Below are 21991 nucleotides of genomic sequence, written 5' to 3' on the forward strand. Positions count from 1 at the left end.
GCTGCCGAGGATGAAGATAATAATCCTTTATGCTGTGTTAGAATCGAAATAATATATCTGAAACAGTGCTTTTTTCTTGAATAAAATAGATCTAATTGTTTGTCGTGCATAAATGTATTTTTATAACACTCTGACTGTGATTAACTATCTTCTTTTAGGATCAACGCCGAATATCGCGGGTACGAAACCGTGAAAGGACGATATTACGTTGAAAGTAGAAATGATGATACTACGATGGCAAAAAGTCGGAACCAAGATGATGAAAACATGAAACTGTGATGTTGAAAAGTCTAAATTATTTCGTACTTTCATTATCGTACTTTCGACTTTTCACCATATCGACTTTTCAACATCGTGGTTTTGTTGCTACGACTTTCTACCGTCTTAGTTTTTACTTTTCGCCGCCGTACTTTCGACTTTTTATTCCTTATTTTGGAATGCTTTATACCAACTTGAAAGAGAAATTAAGAAATGATAAGACCTTGATATTTACTCTGTTTAAATGTGGCCGCAATGATATGTCATATCTCAATAGGTTACAGTATCACAGAGTAAAGTTGTACATGCACCACTTTATATGCATGTTAAAAAAAACCCTGAAAATTACCCTGTTCTGTTATTAGGGCCAGCGCCTGCTCCCTAGGAACGCGAAGCATGAAGGTACGACGGTACGACGGCGAAGTGCGACAGTACGATGGTGATAATACGAGAGTACGATGGCGAAGCACGACATCACGATGGTGACAGTCCATCATACTGTAGCGCTTCGCCATCGTACTGTCGTGCTTCGCCATCGCACTGTTGCGCTTCACCATCGTAGTATAACAATCGGATTATCGCACTTCGCCATCGAACAGTCGCACTTCACCATCGTAGTGTGACCATCGTACTGTCGCGCTTCGCCAGCATACTGTCAATCTTCACCATCGTACTGTCGTCACGCGGCCTCGCAATCGTACTATTGCACTTCGCCATCGCACCTTCGCGCTTCACCATCGTGTCAAGCATGCGCAAAAGAATTCACTCAGTCTGCATGACGCCACACGAAGGACGTGCTTTTTATTTACTTACTAATAATCTTTTTACATAGATCCTTATTTGTTTTCTATATTTTTTCAGTTAAAACTTTAGGATCAGAAGTAAAAAAGATAGGGTCGGTCGGGAAAGCGGAAGTAAACAACTGTATTCTAGACCTAATTAACACTTTTTAAACAATTTACCTAAAATGATTATAAGTAAAATTTAAACAAGAGTGTATTTTGTATCATTTTAAGCTGACAATATATACATTTTGTTGTATTTTTAACTTTTCGTGGCTTGAAATATAAGAGCTGATTAAACAACAATTTCTCACAAAACAATTAATTACATGTAAAAACATTACTATTTATTTTTCCACAGGGAGGTTAATTTTGAATACGATGATATTTTATCCATAAATAATACTCGGTCGGGTGATATTCGTTTAAACAAGTATTCATTTTTGTTATACCTCAAGTAAACAATGTAAAATAGCCATAGCCGGAGACTATTTTTGAATAGTACATTCATGATATTTTTTCATATCATCATGCCAGATGATATTCATTTGAGTGAGACTCTGCCGGGGGATTTTCATTTGAATAACACCCAGGTGATATTCGTTTGAATAACAACTCCCGGATGATCATCATTTAAATAACATTTGGTCTGGTGATATTCATTTCAATAATACACGCCGAAAAGCGTTCCAATTATTTGATCATTGGTATTATGCAATACAGAGTTTAATTAAAGAAACAGAAAAGAAGCGCGTCAACAAGATGGTGAAGCGCGACTGTATGATAGCGAAGCGCGACAGTAGAACTATGACATTACGATGGTAAAGCGCGACAGCGCGACAGTACGATGGCGAAACGCGGATAATGACGGGACCTATTTGGTACGAGGTCGTAACCCAAGGGCAATTAGAATAAGGACTGACGCGTCATTGACATTTAATAAGTTGTTTAGTGTATACCTTTCTATGGAAGACCGGTGTTCCATTGCAATTGCCTAACGCCAGATGCCCAAAAGCCAGTGCAAAATGCTATTTGCCAAAATCTTTTTGTCAAATATTGGAGGATAATTGTCGAATGATTAATGCTAAGTTTAACTGTGAATTGCGAAATGCGAAACAGTAAATGCCAAATGCTTATTTGTTAATTACCTACACAAGTAAGCAGCTGAACATATCAGTGGATGAATGCATCCTTTAAATAACCACTGACCATCATTACATAACTTTGTATCTAAAAAGGTAAAAAGGTGATTACTTGTCATTTGTTTGGTAAATATTTTAATAGCTTACTTGAATTTTCATGGTCACATCATCCCTATGTTACACTGCAGACAAATTTAGAAAATTATGTACTTAAAGAGAAGTTAGTAACATAATCACTTTCAAAACATGCAATGCAACGACAGTAATGATAAAAATATAAAATGAATGAATTAACGTGTTTTCTTTATGGATGTGAGGAAACCGTTAGAGATACGAATAAGTCTTCTGGATCTAAATCATCATCGTCAACATTGCCATCCTTTTCACCATCGCCGTCCCGGACACCACCGACATCTTGACACCATCGCTATCCTCGACACCACCGCCATCCTTGACGCCATCGCCATCCTCGAAACCACCGCCATCCCCGTCACCATCTGATTATACTTTTATGGAAACAGTATCAGATGAGGTAAATTGAGTGTCAGTCGTATACCAGTTAATGTTCCTACTTCGACAAATAATTTTGTCGTGCTTGATGGGATTACCACAATAAGATGATGTGAGGCGTACTAAGATATGTACCTCAAGGTCAAAGGTCAATGTCACACAGATAAGAACTACGTTGGTCTATCAATTACAAAATGTATATATGCATGAATGGATATTCAAATAACCTGACAAATAGATTCACCATAAGAAGACAATCTGTCGTGTCGAAGATCCATGTAATTTTTTTTTCTTTTTTTTTTTTTTTAATATTTTGCTATATTACTACTATGATAACAGTAGATCATTCTAGGCCCAGGTATTTCAAAAGCTTGGTTTAATATATAATCACCTAGTGAAACATGTATGTGATATTTTTCACTGTGAAATTATTTTACAAACTACTATTTCAACAATTCACCGAAGATGTAATAAATATATCGGGTGTAACGGAAAATGAGTTGTTACTTGTTCATAAAAAGTACAAGAGTTTTCAGTTCAGCCCTCGAAATGATCCGGGTTTATATATATATATATATATATATATATATATATATATATATATATATATATATATATATATATATATATATATAAAGAAAAAATAAACAACATTACATGAGTAACATTATATTTGCCTACCGGTTTCGTTTATACTCATCAGGGCAAATAAAACAATATGGCGTCAATAAATGTGTAATTGCTAAGCAACGTCATTTTTGCGTACACATGTGTACACAACGTTAATATTGTAACGTCATCAGTTTTGGTTAAGTTTCGGTTTAAAAATATCAATGAAATAGCGTTCTTTAGATAACCTAGCTGAAACATCATTACTATGAAATTTGTAAAAAGGAAATATAGAAAATTTAGGAACGGTTTTAGAGCATAAATCTAAATGAGTACTTAAAGGTAATTGTCTTGTTGATGGGTCTCTTATTTGTTGGTCATGTACTGTCCTTCTATTTCTGAGTTTATCTCCTGTTTGACCAATATAAAATTCATTACATCCATTACAAACCAATACATATAATACATTTCGAACAGTACAGTCCATGCTTTCTTTAACATGAAATATTTTATTATTTAAACTGAAAGATGACCCTTCAATAATACAAATACATAAACTACATCTAGGGTCATTACATTTTTGTACTGATGGAAAAGTTCTGTTTTCATTAAATTCTGATTTAATAAGAATACTTTTTAAATTCGGAAGTTGTCTTTTACATTTTATGATTTTCGTGTCGTTTAGTATTCTTTTCATAGTATCATCATTTTTTAAAATATCCAAGTTACTTTTTAATATCCCAAATAGCTCCCTGCTTTTAGGATTGAATGTAGAAATATATGGTATAATATTTACACTTTTATTATTCTGAACGCTTAATAATGTACTTCTAGGTATTTGTATGGCTTTAATAATTCCTGTTTTAATAACTTGTAATGGGTATTTTCTTTCTACCAGAACCGCGGCCAATTCTTTCAAACGTGCTTTAAGTATATTTTTGTCTGAAACAATAGTACATATTCTCCTTGCCAAAGAAAATGGAATGTTTGTTTTTGTGTGTTTAGGATGGCATGATTTGAAATTTAGATACTGCTTTGAATCAGTTCTTTTAAAATATATATCAGTGATAATTGAAGTTCCATTCTTAATTATCATTATATCTAGAAATGGTAATTTAATTGTGCTCTGTTGCATTATGAATTTTATATCGTTATGTAATGAATTTAAAGTTTTTTCAAAATAAAGTAAATCTGAAATTGACTTTTCCCAAAATACAAAACAGTCGTCTAAAAATCTTTTCCATTGTTCTTGAACATATTTAGCAAAATTTTCATCTTTTTCTTGTTTGATCTTTTCGTATAGTTGTTCTTCCAAGTAACCCAAAACCAGAGTAGCATAAGTTGGAGCAACTTTTGTGCCCATGGCTGTACCTTTTGATTGATTAAAATATAGTTTATCAAAAGAAAAATTGTTATTTTCTAAAATTATTTTCAAACCTTCAATAATGAAAAAAATATTAAAACGCTCCAATATTAACTCTGGGTGTTTGTCTAACCAGAATGATATAGCTTCTAATCCTAATTTATGTGGAATATTAGAATATAAACTAACAATATCAAAAGAAATAAGACGTGTATATTCTGGTACCGTTTCTGGTATAAAATTAAGAAAATCAATGTCATCACGTATGTAACTGTGTACTTTTTTAATAAATGGTTTTAGTAAAATATCTAAAAGACAACTTAGACGACTAGTTTCGCATTGTGGGCCTGCAACTATTGGTCGCAGTTGTAAATCTTTAGGATCTAGTATTTCAAGATATTCCGAATTTTGATCAATACAAACCTTTTGAATAATATTACTTTTATGAATTTTAGGTAAACCATAAAATGTGCTAGTTTTAAAATCAAAATTGAGTAAGAAATCTTTTTCCTGTTTAGTTAAGTTTGAAATATGCTCCGTTAGAAAAGATCAAACAAGAAAAAGATGAAAATTTTGCTAAATATGTTCAAGAACAATGGAAAAGATTTTTAGACGACTGTTTTGTATTTTGGGAAAAGTCAATTTCAGATTTACTTTATTTTGAAAAAACTTTAAATTCATTACATAACGATATAAAATTCATAATGCAACAGAGCACAATTAAATTACCATTTCTAGATATAATGATAATTAAGAATGGAACTTCAATTATCACTGATATATATTTTAAAAGAACTGATTCAAAGCAGTATCTAAATTTCAAATCATGCCATCCTAAACACACAAAAACAAACATTCCATTTTCTTTGGCAAGGAGAATATGTACTATTGTTTCAGACAAAAATATACTTAAAGCACGTTTGAAAGAATTGGCCGCGGTTCTGGTAGAAAGAAAATACCCATTACAAGTTATTAAAACAGGAATTATTAAAGCCATACAAATACCTAGAAGTACATTATTAAGCGTTCAGAATAATAAAAGTGTAAATATTATACCATATATTTCTACATTCAATCCTAAAAGCAGGGAGCTATTTGGGATATTAAAAAGTAACTTGGATATTTTAAAAAATGATGATACTATGAAAAGAATACTAAACGACACGAAAATCATAAAATGTAAAAGACAACTTCCGAATTTAAAAAGTATTCTTATTAAATCAGAATTTAATGAAAACAGAACTTTTCCATCAGTACAAAAATGTAATGACCCTAGATGTAGTTTATGTATTTGTATTATTGAAGGGTCATCTTTCAGTTTAAATAATAAAATATTTCATGTTAAAGAAAGCATGGACTGTACTGTTCGAAATGTATTATATGTATTGGTTTGTAATGGATGTAATGAATTTTATATTGGTCAAACAGGAGATAAACTCAGAAATAGAAGGACAGTACATGACCAACAAATAAGAGACCCATCAACAAGACAATTACCTTTAAGTACTCATTTAGATTTATGCTCTAAAACCGTTCCTAAATTTTCTATATTTCCTTTTTACAAATTTCATAGTAATGATGTTTCAGCTAGGTTATCTAAAGAACGCTATTTCATTGATATTTTTAAACCGAAACTTAACCAAAACTGATGACGTTACAATATTAACGTTGTGTACACATGTGTACGCAAAAATGACGTTGCTTAGCAATTACACATTTATTGACGCCATATTGTTTTATTTGCCCTGATGAGTATAAACGAAACCGGTAGGCAAATATAATGTTACTCATGTAATGTTGTTTATTTTTTCTTTATAATATACTTGATCCGGTACAAACTTTTACATTTTTTATATATAATTTTCCGGGTCAAGGAACATTATCATGGGTCCTAAAAGGGCAAAACCCGATGATAGCAGCTCGGACAGCTCGCCATCAATATCAGAGTCATCGATGAATGTAGAACAAGGAGATAAACAGCTGGGAGAAATTAGCGCAAAGTTATCACTTATTTTAACTGCCATTCAAGACCTCACGGATGCGGTAAGGGAAACAAATAGGCGCCTGTCTCCAGTAAAAACTGAAGCAGCCGTAGATGAAATTACAAGAGCAATAAAGGTAATTGATGAAAAAATTAACACTAAAACAAACCAGCAATGTGACAGTAATAATATAGAAATGCAAGAAAATGTAAATTATTTCGAAGCGGAAGCAATGAGAATTAAAGCGAGCATTGCTTCAATTTGGGAGAGAAAACTGAATAATAGAAAAGATGCATATTGGGGAATGGTTCGCAACAGCGGCAATACTTCTTTTTATGAAAAGTGGGTAGCGGCTAACCCTATAATTATACCGCGTAAATTTCAAAAGATTGAATTTAAAAATGAAAATGAAGAGCAGAGAATACTAAGAGAAAGGGCTGTAGTCCATGATTTTAAAATGGAAATCGAGATGCAAAAGTTGAGAGAAGCTTCATGTAAAGAACGCATTAGAAGAATTGACAAAGAAATGGAAGACATTATTTTTTCAAAATGTTCCGGACAAGTCGCCGATTGTCTTATAGGATTATGGAGAAAGAACATTCAACGAAATGAAGAAATTTCACATAAAAGGTGGCTCAACAATGAGCGTTGGCTAAAATCTTATGAAGAGCAATTTTGCAAAAATTATGAAAATTCAAACCCTTTTTTCAAAAAAGGAAATTCAAATCGCGAGTTCCAACAAAAAGGTCGCCAACAACAATCAATGCAAAGAACTTATTCAGATGCAGTACGAAGTATTCCATTTCCAAACAGAAGCCAGAGTAAAGAACAAAGAGAAAGCCAAAGTGTTCAATTTTTACTCCAACAACTTGTATCAAAACTTAATCAAAATTCACCTAAACAGCCAAACAGAATAAGAAACCAACAACAAAGAAGAAATTGGGGAGATAGGTCAAATAATTCCTACCAATATAATGAAGAAGATGTGGTCAGACCAGAAACTGTTCATTCTTTTCTGGACGAGGACCACAACTGGAGCAGCGAAATGTAGAAAAAGGTAACCTAGCTGAAACAAATAAAACATTTACTAAAATTTATAATCTTTCTAAACGTAAACTTAATGCAATAGAAAAAAGTGTTTTGTTGATGGGTCTTAAATTTACACCTACACCTGAAAAAAATAATTCTAATGAATTGGAAACTGATGTCAACGAATTCTTTCGCAAAATTAGATTATGGGAGTATTTTGATGGAGAAGACAGTAATAACATGTCATTAGTTAAAAATAAGTCAAACTTTACCCCACCAAGTGGGCGCAATGATAAATTAGATGCATATATATTGACTACAAAAACATTGTGCTCAAACATCCCTAATGTTGACAAACAAATAAAACATAATATTACTTTAGAACAGAGAAAGGCTATAAATTCCTTAGCAAATGATAAATCTATTATTATCAAAGAAGCAGATAAAGGTGGAGGTATTGTTTTAATGAATACAGATTTCTACAAAAGTAAAGTATTAGAATTGTTAAAAAATGAAACTTATTATTCATCTATTCCTAGTAGTAATAGAAAAGAAGTTTTTGAAAAGATAAGAAAACTAACGGAGCATATTTCAAACTTAACTAAACAGGAAAAAGATTTCTTACTCAATTTTGATTTTAAAACTAGCACATTTTATGGTTTACCTAAAATTCATAAAAGTAATATTATTCAAAAGGTTTGTATTGATCAAAATTCGGAATATCTTGAAATACTAGATCCTAAAGATTTACAACTGCGACCAATAGTTGCAGGCCCACAATGCGAAACTAGTCGTCTAAGTTGTCTTTTAGATATTTTACTAAAACCATTTATTAAAAAAGTACACAGTTACATACGTGATGACATTGATTTTCTTAATTTTATACCAGAAACGGTACCAGAATATACACGTCTTATTTCTTTTGATATTGTTAGTTTATATTCTAATATTCCACATAAATTAGGATTAGAAGCTATATCATTCTGGTTAGACAAACACCCAGAGTTAATATTGGAGCGTTTTAATAATTTTTTCATTATTGAAGGTTTGAAAATAATTTTAGAAAATAACAATTTTTCTTTTGATAAACTATATTTTAATCAATCAAAAGGTACAGCCATGGGCACAAAAGTTGCTCCAACTTATGCTACTCTGGTTTTGGGTTACTTGGAAGAACAACTATACGAAAAGATCAAACAAGAAAAAGATGAAAATTTTGCTAAATATGTTCAAGAACAATGGAAAAGATTTTTAGACGACTGTTTTGTATTTTGGGAAAAGTCAATTTCAGATTTACTTTATTTTGAAAAAACTTTAAATTCATTACATAACGATATAAAATTCATAATGCAACAGAGCACAATTAAATTACCATTTCTAGATATAATGATAATTAAGAATGGAACTTCAATTATCACTGATATATATTTTAAAAGAACTGATTCAAAGCAGTATCTAAATTTCAAATCATGCCATCCTAAACACACAAAAACAAACATTCCATTTTCTTTGGCAAGGAGAATATGTACTATTGTTTCAGACAAAAATATACTTAAAGCACGTTTGAAAGAATTGGCCGCGGTTCTGGTAGAAAGAAAATACCCATTACAAGTTATTAAAACAGGAATTATTAAAGCCATACAAATACCTAGAAGTACATTATTAAGCGTTCAGAATAATAAAAGTGTAAATATTATACCATATATTTCTACATTCAATCCTAAAAGCAGGGAGCTATTTGGGATATTAAAAAGTAACTTGGATATTTTAAAAAATGATGATACTATGAAAAGAATACTAAACGACACGAAAATCATAAAATGTAAAAGACAACTTCCGAATTTAAAAAGTATTCTTATTAAATCAGAATTTAATGAAAACAGAACTTTTCCATCAGTACAAAAATGTAATGACCCTAGATGTAGTTTATGTATTTGTATTATTGAAGGGTCATCTTTCAGTTTAAATAATAAAATATTTCATGTTAAAGAAAGCATGGACTGTACTGTTCGAAATGTATTATATGTATTGGTTTGTAATGGATGTAATGAATTTTATATTGGTCAAACAGGAGATAAACTCAGAAATAGAAGGACAGTACATGACCAACAAATAAGAGACCCATCAACAAGACAATTACCTTTAAGTACTCATTTAGATTTATGCTCTAAAACCGTTCCTAAATTTTCTATATTTCCTTTTTACAAATTTCATAGTAATGATGTTTCAGCTAGGTTATCTAAAGAACGCTATTTCATTGATATTTTTAAACCGAAACTTAACCAAAACTGATGACGTTACAATATTAACGTTGTGTACACATGTGTACGCAAAAATGACGTTGCTTAGCAATTACACATTTATTGACGCCATATTGTTTTATTTGCCCTGATGAGTATAAACGAAACCGGTAGGCAAATATAATGTTACTCATGTAATGTTGTTTATTTTTTCTTTATAATATACTTGATCCGGTACAAACTTTTACATTTTTTATATATATATATATATATATATATATATATATATATATATATATATATATATATATATATATATATATATATATATTAGTCATCAGCGAAACTGTTATCAGCTTATATCAAAGAAAAAACGATATCGAATGTTTTATCTTGCTAAATCATAATTGAAATCGTTAATATGAAAAGTAAATAGAACCTAGGAAAGGCTACAAAAGGTTATATCCCAAGATAAACACTACCTATATGAAATATTAATGATCGTGTTATTTTGTAATTTGATCTGCTCCTAATTTTGCGGGGACCATGGCTACTTAGACATTATCCAAACAAATATAATGGTTAGTAGTTTAAACTAGCTTTAGGATTAAATGTCACGTTTCTTTTTATCATTTTAAGACTGTTTTATTTGTCATTCAGAATGAATTTATACACTTGAAATGCAGTTTAATACACTAAATTCTAAATAACGAGTTCAAAGTTCCATAAGGCTTTACATTTTATGTTAAAAACAGATGATATAAGCTGTTATGCATAATCACATCGTTAGAAAAATGCTACCTTTAATACTCCACATGAACTTTAACAACCAGATGCATAAAGGGAGGTAATAAAAAACAATGCATTCAGTAAAACTTTCTGTAGTGTTTATCAATATTCAAACTTTTGACAAATGTCAAAGAAAGCAATAATCAGAAATAGACTTCAACAAGGCATTTATATATGTAATGTTCAGAACAGAAAACTTGGCAGCTGCATTTTAAACTAAAGCATTATGGACGTTTTTAAAAGAACAAGAGACAAAATATGTACCAGTAGTCAGATGATGAAAATGTAATACTTTTTGATCCATCTTTTACGTAACAAGGTTTTCCATTATATTCTCTTAAATATAAGTCAACAGCATTCATGTTATGCATCATGTTGTTGTTGTTTTGTTGTTTTTTTTTTAAAACTTCGGGGGTGACAATATGAACTGTTAAACTAAAATATCTTAATATGATTTGAATTTAGCATAAAATACAATTTTTATGATGATGATGCATTTTCCATGGTAAATTTCAGCTGTTTTTGTTCTTATTTGTTGATGAATTGTTATAAATCTTAGTTAGCCTAAATATTAAAAAAAATCGAAAAAAAAAAGAATTCAAAATGTTTCATCGGCCAGAATTTTACTTAGGAAAAATACATTTTTTCTGCCATAAATTTGACATTTTCAAGGATATCGCCAAAATTTTTAAAAACATAGTACCACCGTCGGATACCTTTAACAAGATGTATAATGTATATATGACTCATGCGTTATGATGCTGCGTTTCAAAAAAAAAAAAAAAAAACTGCTACGGGTTTTAGTAGTTGTTAAGACATACACTTCAGGAATGGGGGTTCACAAGTTCAAACCCCACTAGAATCTGTTCCGAGGTGGCCGGTTGGTGTCCCGCTAGCTAGTTTAAGAATAACTACGTATCCTGTCTGGTACCTGGCAGATATTCTAGGGTATATGTGTGCTATTGAAAAATGTCTCAAAATCAAATTATTAAATGAATACCCATAATTATTGCCGGTCCAAAGTTAGTGCTATATGTCTATGGTTCCACGCTTTGTTTTGTTGGGGTAAAGTCAAATCTTGAAAAAAAGATCTAACTGAAATTTATTTCTGATGTCATGTAATAAAAAAAACTTATCGAGTAGCTTGCCGGTCAATAGTCAAAACAATAGATCCTCGGTAGCCCTCGGTCAGTAGTTTAAGCTGCTGACTAGCAAGTCATTCAAATATTACATAAATCGCAGGTCCATAGTTTGTGCTATCAACCGATGTACAGTTTAACGCCAAATTTTTGCTGGGCTAAAGTCAAAACAAATTATGAAAACTTTATTTCTGATGTCAGGTAATGAAACACTTACTGTGAATAGCTTGCCTTCGAAACTCGGACAATAGTATACACTTGTTGAATAGCTTGTCAGTCAATAGTTTTGACTATTGACCGGCAGGCCAATTCAATGAGTGTTTTATTATATGACATAAGAAATAAATTTCAATTACAAATGTAGTTATTCTTTCAAGTATTGATTTGAACTTAATTTAGTCGATCATATAGTGCAAAATATGGACTGGAAGTTTGTAGAATGAGTTGACAGCCAATTCGTTCGATAAGTGTATATTAGTGTTGAGTAATTCAAAAAAAGTATAAACATTCATTTCTCTGTTTCAAGGAAGCTGGGGCTCGGATATTTCTATGTTAAAAATGCATTATTAGTAACATTGTACTTTATTCGGGCCCGTCTCGACGGGCCGGTATCATATGATAAGATTTTATTTAAAAACAACGAAAATGACTGAAGCTTTCGAATCTCGTGGAGGCATTTTTAACCTGGCTTTCTGAGCGAGCAATTGCAAATGCATTATCAAGCTGAGAACCAGGCCCCAATTTCACGAAAAAACTTAAGTAATTGCTTAGCTAAATCTGTTATTTCAGATGCTTGTTTTTGTCTTTTATGCGTTTTCAATGTTGACTTTTTCATCCATAACAGAACCATATATGTCTATTTCATTGACCAAAACACAATAATTCTGAATTTTACAGAAAACGAAGTATAGAAATAAGAAATATACTTGAGCAAATACTTAAGTTCGTTATATCGTGCTTAAAAGAGAAATATCGTATTTGCGTGGAAAAAAATAAGTACTGCAGACAAATATTACTAACCATAGTGTATTTTAGCTATAAATACATTGTTATAGAAAAAAATCAACTTTAAATAACAATTACTTAAGTAATAACACGATTTTAAAATAACAGACTTAACTAAGTAATTACTTAAGTTTTTTCGTGAACTTGGGGCCAGCTATTACAATATATAAATCCAAAGAGACTTTTTTCTGAATGAACATTGTTTCCTTTGGCGTAATTGGTTGACGGTATCCCAGTAAAATATATACTTATTCAAGTTAATAAATTTTTCAGTCTCAGTTTATTTTTAAATATTAGCATAATAAGCGGGCCGTTGTCTAGCTTTTAAAAAACATAACTTTGTCAACCTTTTCTGAACACTTTATACCTTTTTGATAATGATATTGAAAACGGTGCACATAGATGTCATAAAATACTGTTTTCAAGTGCCTCTGGAGTGACTTTGTTACGCGCCTAGTAATTTCTAACTGATAAGCAACTTGCCATGTTTTAATTTAAAATGCATTTTATTAGTATTGATACGTTATATACAAGTGCAATAAAGAAAATAACGTGTGGACTGTTCAACAGCAATTGATAACTTTATGACACATCTAGTATAAATTATGCTTTAATGAATGCCGCGGAAAACTCAGTTTATACTTGTGCCTAAATATCATTAGTGATAATGACAATCATGTCAAAATATTTAAAAACCACAACATCTAAACATCCATTCACTCCTATTAACATCGATCCAGAAAAAAGACAGCATTCTAAATACTAATATTGCTTTTGGTGTAGAATCTGCATGAACTGATATTTTGTCCACTTCCAGTAAATAGATATAAGGTTTTAAAAATCAAACATTGTTTCGTTTGTTTCCTTTTGTTACAATAATCTCAAAACTAATCATAGTATGTCGCAAACACACTACCGACGGCCGTAAATTCGCTCGTTTCAAACGTCGCCGTGGCATAATTGTCATGTTCTTTACTCCACAGACACCGGCTCACGTGGCGCATGCTCTGTCCCTGATTTTCCAGAATCATGACATGCGCAATCAATTTGTACCGCTGACAACCGGAAGTCTTCACGCGTTCTTTGATCAGTTCTGCTAAACTTTTGCACAAATTTGGAAACTTCTTCGGATCGTACTTTTTCCCTTTCAAATAATTTTCCAGCACGTGACAAATAGTTTCTTCTGCTTTCTTTGTAGAAAATTTTGTTTTCTCGTCTGGTTCCAAACGGTACGTGTTTTCATACTGTTTCTGTATTTGCGATTCTGAACCGCTCTTCGAGAAAGATCCGCCAAAAAGTTTGATTTTGTGTCTCAGTCTCTGAAGTTTGAGCTTACCGGTCCCGCTCGAGCTCTCACTCTGCATGGTTCCGGCGCGATCCCTAAGTCCAAACGATTTGTGAGATACGGTATCAGTACTTTTACCAGTGGCGTTATGCGCCTTCAATATCTCTCGGCTTAACCCTTTTTCCATAGTGAAATCGCGTTTAACCGATTTGTTGAATTAAATATATTGTAATTCAAATGGTGATTGTTCAACAAACAGACGAGTTCAATTTAAATTTCTTTCAACAAATCAGATACCACATAACATCTACAACAACTATTGTCCGTGATTAACTTGACAAATACGTAAAACAAACAAAATTTCCGTTTCAACGGAATAGAAATTAGTAAAATCAAGCGCACCCTAAAATCTCTCTTTTTTCACCTACAGTCTTAAATCCGTTTGATATTTGAACTACTGCATGATATAAAAACGTTTAAAATATGAGCATATATTTTTCTTATCAACTTTTGATTTAAACGTTCCAAACTAATGATAGAGTTGCCACAAAATATCTTTGTTGTATCTAGTTACGAAAATCGAAGGTCGGAACGATTCAAGTCCGATCTAACTGTCGACCCTATTCAAAAATATCCAATATTAACCAAAAACTTTGGGTGTATTTGTGACAAATTGCTTTTGAATTGCACCACAATTTAGATGTTATTTAATTGTAAATGTTAAAGAAAGTCTGAATTACTTATAATATACGACAATACATTTGAACAATTTAATAGAGGGTTTTAATGGTCGAGTCGTTCACAGGTTTACTTAATTTCACCACAGATATTTATTCGGTCAATATTGTTATTGACATATAATATGAAAACTAAATATCAGTTTCTTCAGATGTATAGCAAGGTGGTGAGTAAATATATGCAGAATAAGAAAAAAAATCTATAAATTACTAAATATAAAAGGTTACGCATCACTACAGTCAATGTAACGCTTTCCTACAAAATAAAAAAGAACATTTTTTAACTAATTAAGTTCACTTTTAAAAACATATTTAGGGTGCAACTTCTTAGTAATTTATTAAGCAGTTCATGTGTTTGTAAAATACTTTTTCGTTTTGAAAATGAAATAGCACCTTACTTAATTATTAAGGCTTTTAGAATCAAATAAGCTAGTGATAAATGAACGCATTAAAAAATCCACCAAAAATGATTTATATATCTTTTTCAATCAGCTGTACAGCTCGTACGAACTGGACTGCCCTAATTTCTATTTTTTCTGTTTTTATCTTTTCGTTTAGAAATTACTAGAAAATAAATGCTTTTTGTTGATAACGTAAGCAGAAGCATTCAGACTATCGCGAGTTGTAAATTGTTATACCTATGCTAATGATATTGTAGAGGATTAATTTAATTATCCTTTGAATTTTCCCCAAGAACTATCTTTAAACTAAACCATTAACTGATAAAAACATTATTTTATTTCAAACACCAAACCAAAAATAAAGATTTAAGTCTGACACCGTATGTGACATTTCATTTTGCACGACCTATATTACTGATATAATTACAAATTACATATTCGGTTGAGGGCTTCACTATAATTCACGGTCCTCCTTATTGTCGTAAATCTGAAATTTAGAAAAAAGAGATTATAAATTAAAAATGTATAAATTCAATTAAGAAATCAATCATACTTTCATTGAGAATACGTCTTTGTCGAGATTTTTATCCGTTTATTAAATAAATATAATTTATGTACTTTCCATCACGTCAAGGTTGTAAAAAATTGATAATTACAAAATCAACTATATGAAGATGGTAATATTTATAGCTAATGTGTGTTTTACTTATAAGTTCAATTTTAATCTGCAAGAATATAGATGGATATGAAATATGTTCTTTTGGGTTTTTTTCAGTTAAAGGATATGAAGGTGAAATGCGAAATGCTTCTTAAGTGCCGTGGTGAACATCAAAATTATCTTAGCGTTTTGAATGCACTTAAAACAATACGTCTGTTTCAATATAATGTCTGTGCCATCGAAAAATGAACATTGTTCTATTTCTGTTACCTGGAATATCCTATTTTCGAATGACGTATGTTCTTGGTAGGAAGCTCTGTGTTTACATTTAAGAAGGTATACCACGGTTGCTATGGCAATCACCATGGCAACAAGCGACACACTTGCCACCGTGACAGCAACAATTATACTGTGTTGATGACCGGAATGTGATGAACCTGCAATTTATAGTAATCAACATATATTTAAGATATACAGTTTGACAATTAATCAAGTATATATTTCAAATACAACGGTAACTTGTTATCACCATGGCAACAAGTGTTAACCTACAACTGATAAGTAAAAACTGTTTACAGTTTGGCAATGAACCAAGGCATTTTTACCATAAGGTAGTTGCGGAGATCAGCCACGCATTTTAGAATGAAGATAAACAACAATGTTGTTCTTGGTATCGGAATGTAAAGAATCGGTAAAATTGTTTTAAAAGCATACTGATTGACAATGGTATACAATTCACTATGTCTAGCTCTCAAAAAATGTTGCAGTAAACCAGCCCTGTCAAATGTCTTATCTATTCTAACATCCCCTATCCACAGTCAGCTGTGACTGGACAGTTTGTTGATAATAAGGTAACTGTTGTATTGAAATCCTGAGAGCCAACACCATCGTCCAGTGGCAACACTGACTACAAAACCAGGGATAGTAAATTCTAAAGTTAACATTCACATTCATTCGGACAAGAGTCCCGCGCATTGGAGCTTTACACGTAATACGCTACAAAGAACACATAAAATTGAAATTGAAGCGTGATCAGTATCTTGCAGCTGAATTTTTTTTGCTGAATGTGTCGCTGGTAGAGACTCCATGCATAAATTAGCTTACAACCAAACGCGTTCCCTGTTTCATAGTCGTAGAAGTTACCTTCACTTCAACCACCTACATATATTTTTAATCAAACGTAATTTACAAAGTAGAAACAAATGTCTTTGCAAATATCATTGAAGACCCGAAGGAGCTAAATATCAATCATCTGTATTGCAATATTGACACTATCTCTACATTTTTTTTATCTATATCAGTAATAGGGCAAGAGTGAGTTTAATAAATTGCGGTATTTAAGATCAAATGACATATTTACACTCACCGTTTCAAGCATTATCTCACGTTTTGTTTGAAACAAGGAACAGTGTTAGCAAAACATATTTGATTTATTACAGTACAGCTTTTAATAAGACATTATCTTAAAGAAGGGTCTCTTCTCAAGCAGGTTTGATTACTTACTATATTGATGTAATGATACAAAATGCATTCTGTTCGTAAAAGCTATGGTGCCATCTTTCCGACTGACGCCTAACCAGACAGTGTACATGCACCCTGATGTCAGCTCTTTCAAAGTATATGCGATGCTGTTGCCCGTCACGCAGGCTTTGAGAAGTGTGTCTTCGTCATTTTCACGAGTCCAAAGAACCTCTATATCATTGACGTCTGCTACAAGATGCGTCGGAAGACGGTCCCATGTGATAATGACAAAAGAACTCCCGATTGATATATTTTTAATACTAAGAGAAAATTGTGGATTGGAAATTTCTGAAAAAGAAATTAAACAACACTTGTTCATTCAATGATAAATGATTAATATCATATTAATTTTCTTAAAGTAATTGCGGATTGCAATTGATACAATTTGACAAATTTTACAGTTTTATAGTTTCTTCAGACAGAAGTAAGGTTACAGTATGTTTTTATGTTGCTATTTGAAACATGAAAAGTAGTGAGTGTGCCCCATCCTCATTTCTTCATGCTTTTTCATTCTGCATTTTGTTTTTGGTTAATGGTAACATATACGAAAAATGTAGTAAGAAACAAGAAATTATAAGACCTTCGAAGCATTTTCAATCAATAAGAACTACAAGAAAAAGAAGAAAGAAACACCTTTAATGGAAGACGTATTGAAGAACGTGGTTGCTAAGCGACGTTCTCCAGGATACGCAAGAAGCTGCGCCTCGTACCATCTGGAGTGATATAAACACTTCAACAAATAGTTTCTGTCAGAAAATATAAGTCTTTCTGTATACTGCCATTCAGCTCTGCTAAAAGGTTTATAGTTGATGACAAATGATGATATGTTGTAAAGAAGATGTTCTGGAATGGTCCAGGAAAGAAAGGCACTGTTAGAAGATGTGTTTATTGCAGAAAAATACACTCTATTTAATCGTGAAATCAGATGGTTTGGAGCACCAACGTGTAAACCTGAAAGAAAAAAGATATCAGTTGAAACACATGAATAAAATTAAAATAAAATTTGATATAATATAGCGATTTTATTAAAAAACATTGACCTTGACGGTATGAAATACATTAGCTATGTCAAAAATAGCGCAGAGGCTTCTACACGTTTTAATTAAACACACCCAGTGCAATTCATACTCAGCTGAAAACTAATAAATCATGATGTATACCTAAAATGATTACCAGTACATGTATATTAACATGTAACATTTTGTGTTCAGTTTGGTAATATACAATCACAAATAATTTTACTGACAATATCATGTATCATTCTACGATCCTAGTCTGATTAAAGTACTCAATCAAAGTTAAGTAACAATAACTCAATACTTTTTTTGCCTCGTATTATATTGTGAAACGTTTTGACACTACGTGTGGCGCGGCATGTATGTTATCACTGTTATCTTTGTTTGCTTAAAGTGTTTCATATTTCATACTAAAGACTGTTCGAGCAAAACCAAATTTATGATTGAACTATCAAAGTCTACAATCATATCATAACAATGGTCCACATTTCCAAATTGTCGTTTTCCATTATAATTTAGGAATTTCATTCACAGATAAAATCAAGTAGCAGGAAAATAATCAGACGTTAAGAAACACATTTAAAGATATTTATTTATCATTAAAGACGTCAATTTCGACTTGATTAAGATTGGGTACGGTAATGACAACCCGCAAATTAAGTATTCTACGTATGAGATTTCGGCATTCCTCGGTTTTTACGGAAAGACACGTGCGCGTTGATCTATATTTACGTCAGCAGATTGCTAAATTACGTAATCTCACGGAAACTGCCGAGTGTCATTATGGGTCCACAACCTTAACTTCATCCGGGAAATGAAGTAATGGCCTCTCAGATAACTGCCTTGTGCTCTACCGGATGGGAATGCACTGTCAAATAAATATTAAGCAACGGCTTAACAAAATGCTACATTGACTGGACGAACATTTTTTTGTTAAAACTTACATTCATTATATATTTTGTCTGGAAAGAAAAAATGCGTTTATTTTCGTATAAACAACATTAGCGTCATGATATCAAGGATGGACAGTGCTATTCAACGACTTGCGAGAAGTCCCAATGTTGTTCATACCCATATAAACGCACTAAAATTAGCATTTAATTTTTAAATTATTACATCACTTACCCGGAAGCTGGATCGCCCTCGTCTCCGCTATGTATTCTGGGACAGCTTTTTGATTTTTATCAAAACTAATTTTTAGTTTTACATAATAAAATGTATTCAAGATCAGTTTTGGAATCACAAGCAGGTAGTTTCTATTGACTTTGTACAGCACATAAGGTTTTCCAAAATCTCTAAATTCAAGAGTGTCGTTTGAAGTGTAAATGACGTCACTGAACTTGACGGTGACGTTTGACGTCCAGACGGTGTAGTTGTTGTTGTTGGCGTCAGTGGTATAAAATAACGTCATATGGATGGCGGCTTGTTCGTCTTTCGTTGAGATGAACTGGAAGCGGACTAGTATACTAGATGATACGGTGTATTTTGTGATCGCGTAGGTACTGAGAATATCGCTGTTATCTGAAATAAAACTGTCAAGTTTATGAAAATATGTCTACAATGTAGTTAATTATTAATAATATCATTTTCCTTTCATGAGACTCCTTCTATTAAAACTTACGTGAAGTCCTTTTTTCAAATCAGTGTCACAAAAATCAAGCACATGTCCCAAAATTGATCCAAAACGTAAAGAACTACCTTAAACTTTAAGGAATCATACGCAAACTGTAATGACGAACAGAGCTTATAAATTTTTTTTTAACATAATTCTGAAAGTTATGGATTTAAAGATCAATTAGTGAGAACTTCATATTCAAGTTACTTGAACTGCGTCTATAAATTTTCAAACATTAAAGGAAAGTCTGAATGCAGTCTGTACCGATGAATTTAATCCAACATATTTGATATGTATACGTAATCTCAATATCATTGAATTGAGATCATTTTTTTGGAAGAATAATATGAAACAAGAGCTGTCACTAATGGTGACAAATGCCCCCGCCGTGCCCTGACCTTTGACCTGGTGACCTTTGACTTGGTGACCCCAAAGTCAGTAGGGGTCGTGTACTCAATAAGTACTATCAGCATATGAAGTTTGAAGGTCCTGGGTGCAGTGGTTCGCGAGTAAAGTGCCTTCATGCAAAAAGTTAACATTGGCCCCTGTGACCTTGACCTTTGACCTGGTGACCCCAATGTCAGTAGGGGTCGTGTACTCAATAAATACTATCAGCATGTGAAGTTTGAAGGTCCTGGGTGCAGTGGTTCGCGAGTAAAGAGCCTTCATGCAAAAAGTTAACATTGACTCCTGTGCCCTTGACCTTTAACCTGGTGACCCAAAAGTCAGTAGAGGTCGTGTACTCAATAAGTACTAACAGCATGTGAAGTTTGAAGGTCCTGGGTGTAGTGGTTCGCGAGTAAAGTGCCTTCATGCAAAAAGTTAACATTGGTCCCTGTGAGCTTGACCTTTGACCTGGTGACCCCAAAATCAGTAGGGGTCGTGATCTCAATAAGTACTAACAACAAGTGAAGTTTGAAGGTCCTGGGTGCAGTGGTTTGCGAGTAAAGTGCCTTCATGCAAAAAGTTAACGTTGTGACGAACGAACGAACGAACTAACGAACGGACGGACAGTTGAAAACTAATATGCCTCCCTTCGGGGGCATAAAAAAAGGTATAAAATGAATGTACACATTTAACCTGTTTGTTTCTCGCAGAGAATCTGGCGGCAGCAAAGATTGTCTAGCAAGGAAGGCTCTGGACATATGGCTGATTTTTCAGGCAGTGTTGTTGACAAACATTTACTCAGATTTACACAGTTTACCTCCCTTGAAGGCATGCACGAGCAAATCTCACAATCTGAGCTCTGGAACCACGTGCCAACCCTATGTGACATATTCATGTACTGACATACATCGTCTGAAAAAAAAGAAAAAATATAATATCAAAAACTGATTAAATTATGAAAACTATGTATATACAGAACAAGGCAACAGACGTCAAGCCCGATCGATGTTTAATCAAAGAAATTTGGTACTACGAGGGTTGTGGCAGTAATGTGGGCGTTAAAAGAGGGGGTACGAGGAGAATTAAATATAGGAAGACAGGTAACTAAAAGTAAACAAGAGGGCCATGATGGCCCTATATCGCTCACCTGTTATCATTGCACTTGAGGACAAGAAGGTCCTCAGAAAAAATACACAGGAACAACAAAGGGAAGAAATTTAACCAAAAAGAAAAAAAAATCTTACAAGGTATAGATATGTCAAAATACACCTAAAAATTGGAGGTACCATCCATGTTGTACCACAGAAATGTGGTCTCGGTTTTTCCCTACGGCCAATAATAAAAAAAGTTACTAAAAATAAGCTATTTATAGTAACGTAAAAGGGAAGTAATTAAAAAGATATATATTGTAAGTGAACAAAAGAAGGATCTGCCAAATAAATCTGTTGACATAAATGAAATTTCAGATCAGTATCTTCATTAGTTATGGAGATATACCCATTTTCAGGGGCCATCACTCTGGA

At 32.5% G+C, this 21991-nt stretch overlaps 2 protein-coding genes across 4 annotated transcripts in view; both read right to left on the bottom strand.

Moving 5' to 3' along the window:
* Positions 1-10785: 10785 nt before the first annotated feature.
* LOC123534997 (uncharacterized) overlaps positions 10786-21991 on the bottom strand; it is a 138113-nt gene continuing 126907 nt past the window's right edge. For all 3 annotated transcript variants that reach the window (XM_053549917.1, XM_053549924.1, XM_053549909.1), the window contains exons 6-11: positions 21162-21380; positions 19592-19987; positions 18084-18401; positions 17433-17738; positions 16200-16366; positions 10786-15758 (exon numbers count right to left, since the gene is read on the bottom strand). In XM_053549917.1, coding sequence (XP_053405892.1) covers positions 15726-15758; positions 16200-16366; positions 17433-17738; positions 18084-18401; positions 19592-19987; positions 21162-21380 — 1439 coding nt within the window. In that variant the 3' untranslated portion in view covers positions 10786-15725. The remainder of the gene's footprint in view (positions 15759-16199; positions 16367-17432; positions 17739-18083; positions 18402-19591; positions 19988-21161; positions 21381-21991) is intronic.
* Positions 13736-14320, bottom strand: LOC123535055 (dynein light chain Tctex-type protein 2B-like). The gene has a single exon (XM_045317585.2). It carries the CDS (start codon positions 14318-14320, stop codon positions 13736-13738), a length of 585 nt encoding a protein of 194 aa, XP_045173520.2.

The sequence above is a fragment of the Mercenaria mercenaria genome, chromosome 1 (genome assembly GCF_021730395.1).
Source record: "Mercenaria mercenaria strain notata chromosome 1, MADL_Memer_1, whole genome shotgun sequence".
NCBI classification, from domain to species: domain Eukaryota; kingdom Metazoa; phylum Mollusca; class Bivalvia; order Venerida; family Veneridae; genus Mercenaria; species Mercenaria mercenaria.

Coding starts and splice junctions, on each gene's coding strand:
- LOC123535055 (XM_045317585.2), bottom strand. CDS start 14,320: ATGGAAAAAGGGTTAAGCCGAGAGATATTGAAGGCGCATAACGCCACT.